The sequence below is a fragment of the Myotis davidii genome, unplaced genomic scaffold (genome assembly GCF_000327345.1).
Source record: "Myotis davidii unplaced genomic scaffold, ASM32734v1 scaffold38, whole genome shotgun sequence".
NCBI classification, from domain to species: domain Eukaryota; kingdom Metazoa; phylum Chordata; class Mammalia; order Chiroptera; family Vespertilionidae; genus Myotis; species Myotis davidii.
In genome coordinates, this window is record NW_006291383.1 from 7165475 (window position 1) to 7183840 (window position 18366).

The following is an 18366-nucleotide window of genomic DNA, read 5'->3' on the forward strand; positions in this document are numbered from 1 at the left end:
CTGGGATTTATATGTCTTCTATAATTGAAACTTTGTTGCCATGAGCAGGGGCCACAGCCAGCTCAGGGCAGGCAGGAAGCTTGGCTTCCTCCATCGCCTGGGCAACCAAGCCTCCTGCTTGCTCCAGCTCTGTGGCTGCCGGCCGCCATCTTGGTTGGGTTAATTTTCATATAGTTGCTCTGATTGGCTGGTGGGCATGGCTTAGGGCATAGCAAAGGTACAGTCAGTTAGCATCTTTGTCTTTTATTAGTGTAGATAATCCAGTTAGTGTATGCCATGAGCAAGGGGTAATAGTTGTATGCTGATGAAGACATGGGATTTGGGGTAAGGGGTGGAGGTAGAAGAGAGTATAGGGAGGATAAATGGTGATGGGGGGAAAAAAGACATGGGGTTGTCTGCAGTGTGGAGTTATAAAGGCTGCAGGCAAACCTTTGGGATTGGAAGGATGGGTAAAGTGAAGAGAACCATATTGTCTCTTCTAAACAGCCTGGTTTTAACCCAATTTAAGATTCATTTAGTAGGTGAATTTAACTCTTTACATTTATTATAATTCCTGTTTGTATTTATTTCCTCTACCTTAGTTTTTGTGTCCCAATTCATATTTTCTTTTTTGCCCCATTTCCGCTTTGGGCTGATCCAATGCTGCTTGGGGAACTATTATTTATTGAGCACCTACGGGCTGCTAGGGACTTTGTAGTTGATTTTCTTTATTCTCACCACAAGCTTAGTATATTATATATCCTAATTTTATAGATGAGAATGGAAACTCAGAGGTTAAATTAAGTGTCTTTCCTAAAGTCACAGTTTATAAAAGGCCTCATGAATGAAATCACAGAAAGGCGGGTGGAAAGTTGGGCTCCCTATTTGCCTAAATGGTCATTGGCTGAACCCCTGTTCTTGTCTGGAATATTAAAGCAAAATAACCTACCTGGGATTGGTAACTGGAAACTGCTCTAAGGGTCATCTACTGGATGGAAGCCCAATAGGAATGGCTGATACCTGACCCCAACCTGCTCAGATCTCAAGCTGGAGGTAGAAGGCAGGCACACAAACAGCTTTGCCATCTCCTGGTACGTCTCTTTATCTGCCCAGCTTTAGAGTTTAGTGCCTGGCAGCAGTAGGAGAAAGACAGCAGGAAAGAGGTGATACGTGAAATCAATTTTGATAGAAATGAAGACTTAACAGAAGGAACTGAAAGCAAGTGTATTCCAGGCAGCAGCAGACTGGCTTAAGCAAGAAAAGAGTGAGAGGGTAGGAGAGAAAGAGTTTTTGGCTGCACAGATTCCTGAAATGTCCTTTCTTGATTGAATATTCCATACTTGTGTCTTGTTCATTTTTGTATTCTCAGTCTTTGGCTATGAGGTGATATTACTCCTATGCTAGTAATGAGGACAGGTTCAGAGAGGCCAACTGGCTGACCCTAAATTATATAGTAAGTTATATGCACACCTGATATAATTGCTGTAAGTAATTTACAAACTTTGGTAGTTAAATGGTAGTTATTAGTGACAAATGACATGGGACCCACTTAGCTGATCATGACATCAGTGGTCAAAACAGACCTAAGAGTCACTACCATGCCCACTGCTATTTCTTGTACACTTAATTGTGTGCTAGAACTTGTGCTAAGTAAGAACTTAGCTATTCTTCATGATAACCTTGTAGGGACTTGAATTCCTGTTTTACAAATCAAGAAACTAAGGCTCTGAGAGATACCACGAGAGTTGGTTTTGTAGGGCTCTTAACCCCAAATCCAAGCTCTTTCCACACCCACAGGCCCTGGTTTAGGAGGAAGGGAGCCTGGTTTCAGACCCTCCAACACTTGGAGCAGTAACTCTGGAACTGTAACCCAGTCCCCTAAAGGCAAGACTGCCACCAATGAGTGCTGCCCACAGTGCCCACTTTAGCCACTCTACCATGGTAATCTTTGGGACAATGACTTCTCAGTAGAAAAGAGGAGAAGGCCACTGTTCATCTGAGCCAGAGAGGTTAAATGCCTTATTTGCACCACAGCCATGTTGCCTCCTCCAATGGGTCCGGCTCGTGTGCAAGCACACTCCGTTCCCTCAAGTCTGTCTCCTCCCAGACACAGGAACTGCCTTTCCAGATGTTCCCATCTGTGAGATCCCATGTAGTCCCCCCACTTCTGGTCCCCTACGGATTCTGGTTTATTACCCAGGCTTTTTCCCCCCTTTCCTTTTTTGGAGATGTCCTGCCAGTCTGGTCTTAGCCTTAACTCTGATCTCAGGTCTGCTAATCTGTCACATGGGTAACACTGACCAGGCGCTCATAATGAAAGATGATGTGTCTCCTAAGCCCCTTACCCTGACTCCTGATGTCTGGGCTCTGCCATCAAAGCTTCCTGGGGAAAGAAGGAATTGGCCAAGGGTCCTGTACTATCTAGCCTGGCCATGGCTGTTTTTGTTTTCTCAGGAAAGGGAACCATTCCTAACAACTGTTTTAGCCTCTACCAGGGCCTATGGTCATGGTCCACTGGACCGTAAATTCTGTAAGGAGAGGATATATATTGGACTCTTTCGCAATATTCACAGCACCTGGCACATTGTAGGTGCTCAGCACACATTTGCTGAATGAATAAATGGGTTTGTCTTCCATGCAGTTGTTTGGACTCAGCAGCTAAGTGGTTTGTTTGTTTTTTAATCACTAACGGACTGGTTCATTGGCTTTGCATCTCGGGCCTCACCCCTGGGAGCCAAATGGTGCCTGGTTGGTGAGCAACGTCTGGAAAACACAGGAGTAGTGGCTGCAATATGTTCCTAATATTCTCATTAATGATGGCATTTATCAGTAGCAGCTGTGGTACAAGGTACAAAAGGTTCTTGTCCTATGGTCTTGCGCCTAAGTGATAGTAAACAAAACAAGCAACTGGTAGCACCCCCCTCCCCCCCATATTCTTATTAAGGCACAAGAAGCATCACTACCTCAGATTTATAACAAGAACATCAGGAATAATGGCAGGAGCTTCCCAATTTATACACAAGGAAAAGGAAGCCCAGAGAAGCACAGACTTGTCCAGAGTGCAGAATTGTGTTACTAGCTTATCCTGGAGCACCCATCTTTTTCCTGGTACTCTATCCAGGTGGTTCCCGCTCTGTCTGGTCCAGGTTCTGAAGTTTGCCTCCTATTGCATTCTGGCTATGTCACTGCAGGCACAGCCTGGGGCTTCAGTTGGAACTAGATCCTTGGAAAGGAGAGAGTTTTAAGGAATTTGGAAGATGGAAGATTGTGAATGGACAACTGGGCCAGGGGAGGTGGCTGTAGTTGTGCTGGCCCTTGAGCCCCACTGTCCTCACCTCTAAGGACAGAGATACATGGTAGCTATCAGGGCTGAGGCAATTGCTTCACATTTTTTCTGCCTCAGCTTCTAGAATCATTCTTGTACAGAGGCTTTTTTAAAATCATCATATGGATGGCCCTGGACGTTATGGCTCGGTTGGACATCATCCCATGCACTGAGAGGTTGCTGGTTCCATTTCTGGTCATGGCACTTGCCCAGGTTGTGGGCTTAATCCCTGGTCAGAGTGTGCAGGAGGCAGTTGGTCGATGTTCCACTCTGACATAAATTCACCTTATGCCAATTTGCAACTTCCTGTTTCTTGCTTGTAGTGATTCCTTGAGGAAGGGCTCCAGCTGCTGGGGTGCACTGACGTGTGGTGTCCCTGCTCCTGCAGCTCTTGCGCCACAAGGTGCTGGGAGTTTCTTTGTGACCCCTGACTTTGGCTGGGATCAAAGATCTCCTTCCCACCTCAATCTCCTTTCTCCCCAAAGCAGTATCCCAGGCGTTCCTCTTCCCAGGTCTGTCCAAAGATATGCTGCACTTAGCTTCTCACAGACTCAGATAATTTCTAAGAATGAAATTTCAGACAACAGCTTGGGACATTTTAAGCGACAGGCCCCAATAATCCAGGACAAAGGTTGCTGCCTACTCACTGTTGACCTTAAAAGTAAAAGTTATTTTACCTGGCTGGGTATCTCAGTTGGTTAGAGCATATCCCGAAATGCCAAGGTTGCAGATTCAATCCCTTCTCTGGGACATCAAACGAGTGGTACAACGAACCAATGTATCTCTCCCTTCTGTCTCCAAAGTCAGTAATTTTTTTTAAAGTTATTTTATCAGCAAAAATGAGTTTATTTAGGAATAGCAGTGTTGCAAATCAGGGCAAGCAAACTATAACAAAAGCCATAAAATGAAGGAAAGGAACCGTATTTTATGGAGAAAAAGGGATTTGGGATAGGTTTTGAACAAAGGTCCATTGGAGAAAAGTGATTTTAGGGAGGTGAAGGTTTCTCATTGGCAGAGTTGCTAGGGTAGTTGATTTCTTGTAGGAGATGCAATGAACATCTTTTCCTGTTGGGGCCTGTAATTGACAACTCTTCCTGTAGTTGCCATGGAGTGTTAGAGCTTCCCTTTCTGGCCTCTGGACTCCCATTTTAGTGGTTTCCTTTTATTTTCAAATCACCAAGCTCACTGCCTGCTTCCTGGCTGACACTGAGGTGTGAGGAAGGAATCCTGAACCCCAGCTTTTTACTTGGAGCCCCAACTAAAGGTTGTCAGGGTTAATGCCTGGGGACCAATGGTCAGTATTTATTTAGCTTGGCAATGGGAGAAACTCCTCCCAGTCCCCTGCACCTCTGGAAATCCCGGGGAAAAAAGGGAGGAGTGGGCACAAGTGGCACCTTTGTTTGGAAGTCTCCTAAGGCATAGCCTTCTGGCTGTAGGGACCCATGGCATCGCCCAGTCACAAGCAGCCATCCCAGGTTTATCAGCAGATCCCCCCAGGACAGACAAACCAGTGAGATTGTGTATGGAGTTGTACCTTCCTTGTTTTTCTCAGGGGCGGGGGGTAGGGGGAGCTCCTTAGAAGGGGAAAGACTGAATGGTAGTTCCTTAATGTTTCCTGTCTGTTGGGCTGCATTCCCTGGATGTGGAGGCATCTTCCGGTGTTCTCAGGTTTAAAGGTAGGGGGCAGCACTGTCTCCAGCTGACCTGGAGAAAACGCTTAAGAGGAGTATAGTTTTAGGGCCGGGATGATCGGGTTTCCCCCCAGACCACGGAAGTAGTGCGTGCGCAGCCTGCCATACTTTCGATGTAAAGCGGACTCCTTGAAGGGAAAAGGATCTTTCTGGCCCTTTAAAGAAACAGCCACACACTTTCAATGACCTGCACGAACTATTTGGATTTTAGCCCAGCCCAAGCCACGTGCCCTTGACGTCCTGCCTGCTAAAAGCTACGCCCCAACCTCAGTAGCCGCGCCCGCGCCCGCTCCCAGTCCTAAGAAGCCACATCTTACTAGAGATCACCAGCCCTTCAAGGACCCCAGGGTCGAGGGGGAGTTCCTACCTGGAAGCCCCGCCCCGCTGACAGCCGGAGCGGCGCTCAGCAGTTGGGATTGAGCACTCGGCAGGAACAGGTGCTGCGGAAGAAGCGGCACATGCAGGAGGCGCACGGGTCACAGCAGGGGGGCGCCGGCTGTTTGCAGCTGTCCCGGGTGGCTACGCAGGGATCGGGCGGCGGGGGCCGGATCCGCGTCACCTTCTTAATCGAAGCCTTTCTCTGCTGGGAAATGCCGGGGCTGTCCAATCGCCCACTCCCGCCCCACCCGACCTCCCCTCTGCCTGGAATCTTTGGGCTATGGAGGCCACGGACCCGACATCCCCACCCACTGCCCATCACCTGCTCAACTCACCCCAGGGGGCCCCGGCCTGCTCCCTAATCATGTCCCGCCGCCTCCATCCTCAGCAAAACTGACATGGCCCAGCCTGGCCCTCTTCGCTCCCTCAGGGACCCCACTCAACTCTACCGTTTTTAACTTCCCCTTCTCCCTTTCTGTCCTCTCAGTTCTGCCTTCACAATAAATCCTGACTCTCCCCACTTCTTCATCTCCGCAACCCTGGGCCAGGCCACTGTGTTCTGTGCTGCCCTGGGCCCCTTACAGTCCATCCTCCAGTGCTCCAAAGAAACCTCTCCGAAAACCGATGATGGCATCCCACTCTGGCTTAAAGCCCCCCAATGGTTTTTCCTTGCACTTGCAATAAAACATAAACTTTACTTTGACCCTGAGGCCCTGTGTGCGCCCACCCCTCCCCTTAACGCCTTCACCACACTGCCCCACTGGCCTTCCTTCTGTGCACCAAACGAAAAAGTGTTACTACCGCAGTGTCTTTGAGCTGGATACTCCCTTTCCTGTGTCTAGTGCAACTGAAAAACTGAATTTTCAAATTTTATCCAATTTAGCCCTGGCTCATGTGGCTCAGTGGGCTGGGCGTTGTCCTATGCACTGAAAAGTTGCCCCTTCTATTCCTGGTTGGGCACATGCCTGGGTTTTGGCTCCATCAAATGGTGAGGTAGCCAATCTCACATGAATGTTTCTCTCTTTTGCTCTCCCTCTAAAAAAAAATCAATAAAGAGCTTCAAAATTTTTTATTTAATTTAAAACTGTAGTGTAAAATTTTTTTGATAAACACTATTGTTTTTTAGGATTACATTGACTTTGTTAAAAATTAACATCTGAATTAAGATGTGGCCCAGCCAGTGTGGCTCAGTAACCACTGAGCACTGAACTGTAAATCAGGAGGTCATGGTTGGAGTCCCAGTCAAGGCACATGCCCAGGTTGTGGGCTCCATCCCCAGTAGGGGTTATGTAGGAGGCAGCTGATTGATGATTCTCTCTCATCATTGATGTTTCTATCTCTCTTCCTCTCCCTTCCTCTCTGAAATCAAAAAGAAAAGAAAATCATAATATTTTGGACATATTGGGTTAAATACAATATTAAAGTTAATTACATGTGTTTCTTTTTACTTTTAAAAAATGTGGCTGTTATAACATTTAAAATTATATATGTGGTTCCCATTGTATTTCTACTGGGTGTTGCTGCTGAGATGACTGAATTTTTCAGTCTGATATTTAAATGCTTCCTTGCAGAGGTTTTCCTTTCTATCTCATTACCATGCTTTAATTCCTTCAGTGTTTATCATATTAAGAATTTATTTCACCTATTTATTGGTTTACTTGCTGTTTGCCTGTTTTCCCCAAAAGAATGTAAACTCTATGAAAGCAGGGATATATCTCCTTGTTCACTTCCATATTCCCGGTACCTAGCATATAGATATATTTGGCAATTATATACTCTTATCTGTCAATCATTTGATTTGCTTGTTCACTTTACCTAAAGCCCAGAGAGGAGCAGGAACGTTCTCAAGATCAGACAGACAGTGCCAGCTCCTACCTCCCAAAGCCTACTCCAGGGTTCCCTGGTCTGATTACAGATGATCTGATAAAATGAGGCACACTAAGGAATAATGTGTGCATCTCAACAATGCCTTACTCCAGTGTTTCCCAAAGTGTGGGAATCTCTACCATAGTGATATGATTTTAAATGGTGCATGAATATTAAATGATGCTGAATCCCAGTGAGAAAGGATTGTTTATTTTTTATCTTGTTCAACTTGAAAGGCTCAATATGGTCTGGTGCCAATATGTCCATAATGCCTCCCCAATACTTTATAATCTTCCTTTTAACACAGAGAACAAGCCTCAGATTTAGAGCCTTTGGCAGGCAATACCATTTAGCTAGAATCCACCAACGGTGTTTTATTTTTATTTTACTTATTATTTTTAAATATATTTTTATTAATTTCAGAGAGGAAGGGAGAGGAAGAGACTGCAACATCAATAATGAGAGAATCATCAATGGGCTGCCTCCTGCACATCTCAAGCCTGAAACCCAGGCATGTGCCCTGACCGAGAATTCAACCATGACTCCCTGGTTCATAGGTCAATGCTCAACCACTGAACCATGCTGGCCGGGCTCATTTTACTTATTTTTATTATTTTTATAGTTACCTTCTACTTATGACAAAGGATATGAGTTTTTTTGTATCACAATAATATAATTTATAACATTTTTTTAAATATATTTTATTGGTTTTTTACAGAGAGGAAGGGAGAGAGATAGAGAGTCAGAAACATCGATGAGAGAGAAACATCGATCAGCTGCCTCCTGCACATCTCCTACTGGGGATATTCCCGCAACCAAGGCACATGCCCTTGACCGGAATCGAACCTGGGACCCTTCAGTCCGCAGGCTGACGCTCTATCCACCGAGCCAAACCGGTTTCGGCAAATTTATAACATTTTAATTTTAAACGTATTTAATACATAGATGAAACTCAGATGTGGCAAAAGTTGTGGAAATGGTTCTGAAATGACTGAGGTTTAGGAAACTTTGCATTCATCCAAAAGAATAAGTGATGATAAAGTTTCAGGCAGGGGGCTAGCTAGTATAAGAAGATGCTTTTCACATGTATGTTTTTTTTACTCAGTGAACCTCAGCTCCTGGGGCTTCTGTGAAGGTCTGGTTCAGGACTCAAGGGCAGGAAGCCTTTAGGTAGCTGTCAGCTACTTTTTTCATGTAGGTCTGAAAAATCATTTAGTTCCCACCCAGAGCTTGGGGGTCCTCCCCTTTTAAGTCCAGTCCCACCCCCACAGTGAGAAGTCCCAGGCCTACCTTGGAAGCTCTCTTCTTTTCTGCCTCTTTTCTGCTGATCTTTTTGGACTTTTTGTTTAGCCCTTTAAAGAGAGAAGAGAGCAAAGACAGATGTTTCTGGGGCCCTGAGCTGCAGTGAAGTGGGAAGTGCTGAGGGGGCTCCTGGAAGTCCCAAGGTGGCGGGGAGGATGAGAGGTTGGCTGGATGAATCACATCTTGGTACTTAGGCCATCAGGTTCTTTTTTTGGCCATCAGGTTCTTGTTAGCCTGGCTGCTGACCTGGAGCCAGGGACTGAGAGCAAAGTGTCCTCTGAGGGAAGGCAAAGAGGAAATTCCAGAAGGCCCTGTAAAATGGACTCAGTGTCTTATACATGGATGGACCTGGGTTTCCTATAGTCCTATTTTCCATTTCTCAGAGCTTTGGAGTCAGGCAGACCTGATTTAAATTCAGTCTTTGCAATATAGCATCTGTGTAGTCTTAGCCAATCTACTTATCCTTCTTAAGACTCAGTTTTCTCATCTGCAAACAGGGTACTGTAATACCTACCTTGCAGGGTTGTCTTGAGGATAAATAAGGTATGTTTGTAAAGTGGAAAGTCTGGCACATCAAAGGTGATCAATCAGTGTTGATGTACTTCAACCCCCTTCCCTTGCCTTACTTCAGCTAGACTATCCTCTTTTGCTAGTGAGAAGCAAGGCAGTAAGGGACATTAGTTTTTATTTTAGGTTCTGAAGTTAAACAACTGGGTTTAAATTCTGGCTCTGCCAATTAAGAACTGTGTGATCTTATGTTAGCTACTTAGCTTTCCTAAGACACAATTTCTTCAACTGTGAAATAGGAGTAAAAATAGTACCTCACCTCACAGCGCCTAGCACACAATAAGTACTAGTATGCTTATTATTTTCAGATGGAAATAATAATTTAAAACAGATCTCTAGTACCAGCTGTAATGGCCCTGATACATTCCCTGAGCAGTCATTCTCAACCCTGGCCTGACAGGACTGATTCATCCCAGACTTGGTTATATTCTGCAGGATTTCCTAGTTTGTTACCACTGATAGGCGTGCTGTGATTCAATAAGTGTCAAAAATGCTAAGCTAAACTAAGTTCACCAAGTGTCTTAACTCGCCAAGCTTCTAACATGCCAAGCTACATTTTAGGTAGGTTGGTATGCAGGGCTTTCCTAAACCAAATGAGTCAAGGGATGCTTTATTCGTCCAGGATTATTTCATGGGGTGAGCAAGAAGGAGCCTTGACCTATGGCAGTGGATCTTGGTATCAGCCTGGGGAGCATGTTTGGCACCCTGAAGTCCCTTCTCAACGGCCAGAACCCAGAAGCTGGGCCCAAGGCCGGACTACTTACCCATGATAGAGACAGAAGGGGAATCCAACAGGTTCGTGGAGGAGTTGCTCCTCAGGCTTCTGTCATTGTTGGGCTTCTGTTCAGGGGCCAGGTGGCTGTAAGCAGTGAGGAAGCACAGGCAGACCAACAGGGTGGCCAGGAGCAGGCGGGTGACATCCATCTGAGGAGGCCTGAGTGGGACAGGGAAGGCAGTCAGGTGATGTGACAAGAGAATGTGCCCTCCTGCTTTCTTTGTTTCTATGGGCTGGTGCTCTGACCCCGGTTCCCAGGGAACTGGAGGACCAGCAAGGCTTAAGACAGGGAAGGGGAACGGATAAGGCTCATAAGACTCGATGAAAAAGATGCAGGGATAAACGGCTCCTTCAGACAAGTGTATGTCGTCGCATAAACTATATTCCCACACACCGAGGGAATGAATGCAGGTGTGGTTTGAGTCAGGAGAATGAACGAATGCACATAGGCTAACTGGATTTGTTGATTTATTGATCTATCACTAGCTGGATTATGATGAAGCAGATGGATCCCAGAGTGGATTTCTTCCCTCGTTTGTGCGGGTTTGTCTCAATGAGGGCTTTAGCATCATCTTCATATTCTCTAAATGCAGCCTCTCTACCCAGGCCCTCCCTGGGCATGTTCTCTGTGGTCTGGGAAGAAGCTGAGGCTGCTTTTCTAAGGTTCCGTCTGCCCTGCCATAAGGCTCTGTGGGTGAGAAGAGAATGTCTGTTCTTGCTGGTCCCGCCCACTCCTTGACTCCGTACAGCAGCCTAGCTAATGTCTAGACCTAGACTCTAGCCTATTCCTCCCAGCCTTCAGCTTGGTTGGAGTAAAATTTTCTTTATGTCTGTTACATTCCAGGAGTAGGGGATCCAAACAGTCAGCCCTCACCCTCATTATAAACTCCTTGAAGTCCATCCTCTCCTCCTCTCAGCCCTAATGACATGCCTCCTGATTTCTTTAGATCCCTTCATCATCGGGCATTTGCCCATTATGAACTGGCCACCATATTTCTTCTCAAAACCTGGTAGGGAGTCAATGAAATGAACACTGGGCTGGGAGTCAGGAGCTTTGACTTCTTGTCTTGATGTAAGCATTAGTAAGATGCATGACTGGATAAATCCATTCTTTTTTATAGACTCTAAGTTCCTTGTTGATAAAATGAGAGGAGTGGACTAGGTCAGTGGTTTGCATTATTTAGCAGGGGAACTCTTTCTTCAAATAAACGCTGACTTGCAGAATACTCAAATGTAAAAATGAAAGAGGCAATAAAGAAGTTTCTTAAGCAGCTCACATCTTTGTTGTGTGGTGGATCAACAAATCTCATGTCCTAAAGCCTAAAACATCTCTTCAGGCCCTCAGGTTCTTACCTCATGCAATTTGATCTCTGAGGTTCTACCTCATATCAGCAACTGTTAAACAAAACAAACCTGTATCAAAAACAAACCAGTCCTGGCCAGTTGCTCAGTGTTTAGCCCACAGACTGAAGGGTTGCAGTCAAGGGCATGTACTAGGTTGCAGGCTCGATCCCTGGCCCTGGTTGTGGTGTGTGCAGAAGGTAACCAATTGATGTGTCTTGTATCGGTGCTTCTCTGTCTCTCCCCTTCCCTTCCAGCCTCTCTAAAAATCAATGGAGATTTTTCCTTGGGTAAGGATTAACAACAACAACAAAAGGTTCCTTTGCTATATAAGCAACAATAAGTAATAAACTTAAAATACAATTTCTTAGAATCCAAATAACTTAGTGGAACTATAAAACTACACTGAGTCTGGAAAGGGTGAAGTCTCAGTGGAATTAATCTTCTTTGTATTGGGAGAGGGCTAAAAACCAGTATACCTTGCACCAATCCTGGGGAGGATATGTATATTCTAAATGTAATATAGGTCCATAATACCTGGTTGTATTATAATCCTTGGAGTCAGATTTTTTTTTAATTTAGAATTTTGTGGATTGTGACAAAACAATATCTAAATACTTTATTAAACCCCATTATAAGGGGCCTGGGAGCATCCATGATAAAAATATTGATGCTTCTGTAGCAAAAAGATGTGACTATTCATAACAAAGACTGTGAATTGATTCACATACTCAGGTCAGGTTTGTTGCCAAATGATTTCAGGTAAGGTCATTTTGCTGTCAAATGGATTGCCAAAGGAAAATTAAAACCTTACAATTTTCAGAGTTTGGGGATTTGGAAATTTCAGGTAAAGGATTATGGACCTGTAAAAGCCCTCATTGCTGTTACTACTCAACATGAGACACACACTCCCTGCTATTAATACAGGATAATAATGCTGGCAGCAATGACTACCTGTGTAATGTTTCTCAAGAAAAATTTGTCGTTCCACTCTGTAGTAGTGAGGCAGTTCTTTGATTTGTAGTGTCACTGATGACAAGTCCTTCTCTTAAACTCATCAGCTGCTTTAAGTTACTGCTTAGCACTTAAGATGAATTTCTCTTCAGCATGGTGGATAGAAAGAATCCAGGAAGGGGAGTCAGGTCACCTGGATGTACTTGCCATTTAAGGGGCTGTGTGACCCTGCTTGTCTGGGCCTCTGGGTTCTCATCTGTAAAATGAGACAATAGGGCTATAAAACTCAAGTATATATTACGAGGCACAGAGTAGCGACTTAATAAAAAATTACTGAATAGAAGAATCTAAATATATTTCTATTCTAAAACTCTATGAATTCATAATTTCTAATTCTAGCTTCCCAGGCTTTGGGGCAGGTTAGACAGTTGCACCAAGAAAGATTTTGTAAAGGCTACTTGTGAATCCTTAGGAGTTGAGGGATTTACAAATGCATGAGTGTGATTGAATCTGACTAAACTGTAAAAGAGGCTGTGGGAAGTCATGACTAAATGCCATCAGCTTATGTTCCTTAAGAGTCTTGTTGGTGTGTGTCCATACGTGTGTGTGTGTGTGCAAGAGAACTAATGTGTAAGGTCTCTGACAGAGGGAGTGTGGGAAACAGTGTCCAAATCATCTCTGAGTATGGTGACAGTGTAACAGTATACATTGCACACCGAACACTGCAGATATCCCCTTGGCGATGGCACTGGGATAGTCTGGTATCTTAATCCTCCAGGGTCAAAGCGTTGGTCCCCAAAGCAAAGGAAAAGATGATAATCTCCCAGTGATGGGGATGACTAACCACCCATTGGGACAGAAGTATAGGGAGAGATGGAAACTGAAGAAGAGGTGAAGGAGCAGAGTCTTCTTTGAAGACGGTGAACAATAATAACTGCTGACCATACTAGATGTTAATGAGGCGCAGCCCTGATATCCTGTCCTGGGCTTTGCTTGGTGGCACCGGTAAGGGGAGCCAGTGTGTCTGGGCAGCTAGCAAGCTGGCATTGCAGAGGAGGTGACTGGGCTCAGTTGGCTTCCACCACTGGCTTCCAGTCCTGCCAAGCACTAATAGCCAGGGATTTGGGGACCTGGGTCCACTCATCTCTGTGTAGGAGAAAAGTGGCCAAAGGCAAAGTAATGCTCAAGAAGGGCCCAACGCAGAGGATCAACTCATATAGGCTAGTGGTGATGGAGGCAGACTCTCCCCTCACCAGTTTTTTGAACAACAACAAAAAAAAAACTTGGGAAGAAAAGGAAATTATAGCAGGGGGGAATCATAACCTTGATGTTGTTTGCAAAACTTTCTGCATATGTGCATTTTTTTTGGGGGGGGGGGAAGAAAGTCCATTGCTTTCTCTGAATCCATAAGGGAGTCTCTGGCCCCTAAAAAGCTCAGAACCACCCAGGCTCTGGGAGATAAAGTGGAGACCCTTTCTTTGTATATTACGTTCCTGCAACCTGAGTGGGGCGCATCCAGAATCACAGGCATATGAGAGCAGAGATGATCAGTTTTTTTTCTGTCTAAGCAATAATTCTATAGTTGGGCAAGTGTGCTTGTTAGAAGGGGCACATCATTCTGTACTAGTGCTGGTTTAGAATATATTAAAGAAATATAACATTGAAGCAAACTGAAGAATATAAACAGTGTGATCCCACTTGTGAACAAATATAAAGACGCTCTCAATGTGTTTATGCTTACACTAGAGACCCGGTACACGAATTCGTGCATGAGGGGTGTGGGGGAGGGGGTGGTGGGGATCACAGGAGGTCGGCCGGCAGGCCCCGATCTAGTTGTGTAGATGTGCTGAGGTAGCAGCAAGCAAATTCCACAGACAGAGAGCCCCAAAATGGCCTGACCACCAGCTATGCTCTGAGGTGGAAATACAGCTCTACTTTGCTTGCTCCGCTTGGGCCGCCTCACTCTCCCCGAAAGAGAGGTAGAGACATGCACATTTTCAGGTACTTCAGTATTTGAATTTTTTTACAAGCGTGTTATTGCTTTGTAATAAAACATTGAAGAATAATAGAAATAAAATAGTGGATGTGGCTTGACATATCATCAAAGGATTTAAAGAAGCTGCAGAGAGAGTTATATTTAATTAGTGACAATGAGGCTAAGGAACTTGCAAGAACTTCCTCCTTTTTTGTACTTCAAATTCAGGGTACAGTTTGCTCTCGTTACCAAAACATAGGACTTTCTCTAAGTGTAACTTCTTTTTACCCGGGGCCCGCCCCTTAATTATCCTGGAATACTCTCAAAGCCTGTTATCCTTATGGTTCATCAGCTACTGTTTCTGATATACCAAAACCTGGGAGAGGTAACACAATTTTTATAGTGGTTCAGTTTCTCTGCCAAACTAGCTGTACCAAATACTGAGGGTCAGGGCCAGAGGAGAAATATCTCTCACTCATAGTTAACTAGATTTCCTACACCAGATATCCAATGGCTACATAAGGATCCTACTGCTCCACACGTCTTTCACCCATGTGGGCATCCATGATATGTGCAGCTGGGCTGAGCTTAGGAGGTTCCATTAGGGCTACTAGCCCATTTCTTTTCTAAAACATATATTTTATTGATTTTTTACAGAGAGGAAGGGAGGGGACTAGAGAGTTAGAAATATCGATGAGAGAAACATCGAACAGCTGCCTCCTGCATACCCCTCACTGGGGATGTGCCTGCAACCAAGGTACATGCCCTTGACTGGAATCGAACCTGGGACCCTTTAGTCCGCAGGCCGACGCTCTATCCACTGAACCAAACCGGTTAGGGCTTGCCCATTTCTTTCTCCCCCCCGCCCCCCACTTATTTATTTGTATTTATTGTTTAAAGTATTACATATGTCTCCTTTTCCCCCTGAATGCCACCCCCCCCAGGCCACTCCCACTCCCGAGGGCAGATCTTGCCCATTTCTTAATGTTCATTCCGGCTTATCAGTGATGACAATTTCTGGGGTAGCATGAGGGTGATAATATGCTTTACCTACTTATTATTGTCCTGGAATAGGCAATCAAGCAACAAATGTTTTTTGAATACCATGGAAAACTTTCCATAATACCCCATTCTAGGGGAGTTAATTATTCCTCCCCCCTAAACTCATTGTATTGTGATGATTTGTTCATTTGCCTGTCTCTTTTAGATTGAGCCTGTGCCATACTTATCTCCATGCCCACCCCCTCCCTCTACCCCCCTGACTCAGTGACTAGAATTATGTGCAGCACAAAATAAGGCCTCAGTAAATGTTTCTCTCAATTGAATCAATTTACTATATGCTCAGTATAGATGAATAATGGAGTCCCTGCCTTTAAATGACCTTTGGTCCAACAGGGAAGACAAATAACTAGCAAAAAAGGAAGGAGACCAGTGCGAGAGCTGAGGTACAGCTAAATAAATGCCTTGGGTAGACAGGAGCAAGGGGTGGGGGGGTGAAACAGTACAGTATCTTGGAGGATATTATGACTTATTCTTTTTTTTTAAAATATATTTTATTGAATTTTTACAGAGAGGAAGGGAGAGAAATAGAGAGTTAGAAACATCGATGAGAGAGAAACATCGAACAGCTGCCTCCTGCACATCTCCTACTGGGGATGTGCCTGCAACCCAGGCACATGCCCCTGACCGGAATCGAACCTGGGACCTTTCAGTCTGCAGGCCGATGCTCTATCCACTGAGCCAAACCGGTTTGGGCGATATTATGACTTATTCTTGAGCAAGGACCTCTCTAATCTCTTCAGCCTCCTTCCAATTTTGGGCTACAGCTCCTGAGGTATACCCACCCTCACCTCTGTGCTCTTGTCGGGTCCTCCTTCTCTCACATGGTTCTGTGCAGCAGCCAGGGGTGCCTTTCCTCTCCATTCTATGCTACCTTTCCCCTTTGGCAGTCTCCTTGACCTTCTTGCCCTAGAGGGTGGCTTCCTTTTAGAGCCATCAGGCCAATGGTAGCCAGATCAGCATAGCCAAGGCCAATAACTGAGATTTCCATCCCATTTTAATCAGTTATGTTGGCTGGAGCTTTTCTTAAGAAGCCAAACTTCATACTGGAAAAATCTTTAGGTTCTACACGTCCAAATTAGGGGCGTGGGCTGGGGTAGTGGGAAATAGTGGGTAGCCTGAATCAGGGGTACAGGTGCCAAATTCTTGATCCTCCCTCCAGAGATAATTCTAGGCATTTCATTGCCTCTCTCCCAATAAAACAGGGAGACCAATTTCCTCCTCATGCCTATCTCCTAGGATGTAAGTTATAGGCAGGCTACCTAATTTGCAGGGGGTTCCATGCAAAAGAAAAACATGGAACCACATGTTTAAAAATTCAGAATTTCAAGAAGGCTCCAGGAGACCAATAAAGTAAGCATGAGGCCCTCAAAGTGTGGGGCCTGTGCAACTTGCTCAAGTTGCACTTCCATGAAGTCAGCCCTGATTTCCAGATTGAGAAAGTTGACACTGATGATGTAACATGGTGGCTATGAAGAAGCTTGTGGATTGTGGGAAACATTAAATTACACTTAATGGCCCTAGCTCAGCCGTGGGCAAACTACGGCCTGTGGGCTGGATCCAGCCCGTTTGAAATGAATAAAACTATTGAAAAAAAAGACCGTACCCTTTTATCTAATGATGTTTACTTTGAATTTATATTAGTTCACACAAACACTCCATCCATGCTTTTGTTCCGGCCCTCCGGTCCAGTTTAACACTAGATTGCCCAAGGAATTCATTTTGACTGCTTTTTAATTTCAATTAGAAAAACAATGATGTATATAATGACAGAATTTCTTAGAATTTTGTGACTTTTTATACAACATATAAATGCGTTTATTAATAATTGTAGTTACCTCCCCCTCCTTCATTTCCGGTATATATATATGTGTTATATCTATATTGCCCGAAAGCAGTCATTTTGACTGCTTGGGGGGGAAATTTTTAAAAAAGTGCATAGAAGAAGAAGGCCGCCGAATTTTGAGGAACGATTGGACAACAACATTACCGGAAATACATGCATTTATTGGGATTTTATATGCTCGTGGAGCCTACGAGGCAAAAAATTTAAAACTCAGTTATTTATCGTCAGCAAAGTAGGGTCCCGAATTTTTTAGAAAAACTATGGCCAGAGCAAAGTTCAAGCAAATCCTACGATTTATTCGTTTTGATAAAAGAACCAAAAGAAGTAGGCACCTACAAATAAATAAGTTTGCCTTGGTTTCGGAAATATGGGACAAGTTCATTGAAAATAGTCAAGCTTGCTATCAACCAGGGCAAAATGTAACAGTTGACGAGCAATTATTTCCGTCAAAAGCCAGGTGCAGGTTTACACAGTATATGCCTAATAAACCCAACAAATTTGGCATCAAATTCTGGCTTGGAGGATATTTTTCCCATTGATTTTTAGAGAGTGGAAGGGAGTGGGAGAGACCAAGATAGAAAAACATCGATGTGAGAGAGAGACATCAATTGGTTGCCTCCCGCACACGCCCCAACTGGGGCTGGACATTGAGCCTGCAACCAAGACATGTGTCCTTGACCAGGAATCAAACCTGCGAGCCTTCAGTCCACAGGCCAACGCTCTAACCACTGAGTAAACTGGTGAAGGTTCTATGTGCATCTTTTTCTTTACCTATGTGAGAAAGGATTTGGATTAGATGTTTAAGTTCTCCTCCCACTGTGACTTGCTATAATTTTAAGTGAGCAGCATCTTCTTTACAGAGGTTGCAAGACATCCTTTTGAATATTCCTTTTGATGGCAAGAGTTGCCCTCTGAGAATAAATCTAATTTCTGAAAATAGTGATTTGTAGCTAAATGTGGTAAAAATAATAACATGTGGCTTAAGTCATGGGATTTCACAATTTAAAAATGATTCTAATTTTTAGCTGACACAACCAGATTGAGATAGCCAGTTGAATATTTTCCCTCAAAGTTGTAACCTTCACAGGTCATAAATTCATCCTAATGCTGCAAGTTGCTTAAAATATCTTTACTATTCTAGACATGCCTGCAGAGGCAATTTAAATGTCACATAAGAGCCCAGCCGTTGTGGCTCAGTGGTTGAATGTCAAACTATGAACCAGGAAGTCATGGTTTGGTTCCCCAAAGGGCACATGCCTGGGTTGCAGGCTCGATCCCCAGTGTGGGGCATGCAGGATTCTCTCATCA

General features: G+C 44.4%; 1 protein-coding gene across 4 annotated transcripts in view; it reads right to left on the reverse strand.

Annotated features, from left to right (window-relative positions):
• Positions 1-4126: 4126 nt before the first annotated feature.
• ASIP (agouti signaling protein) overlaps positions 4127-18366 on the reverse strand; it is a 94970-nt gene continuing 80730 nt past the window's right edge. For 3 of the 4 annotated variants that reach the window (XM_015564489.1, XM_015564491.1, XM_015564490.1), the window contains exons 5-7: positions 9873-10042; positions 8530-8591; positions 4127-5578 (exon numbers count right to left, since the gene is read on the reverse strand). In XM_015564489.1, the coding sequence (XP_015419975.1) occupies positions 5399-5578; positions 8530-8591; positions 9873-10042 (412 nt within the window). In that variant the 3' untranslated portion in view covers positions 4127-5398. The remainder of the gene's footprint in view (positions 5579-8529; positions 8592-9872; positions 10043-18366) is intronic. The other variant, XM_006764584.2, reaches the window with a different exon arrangement.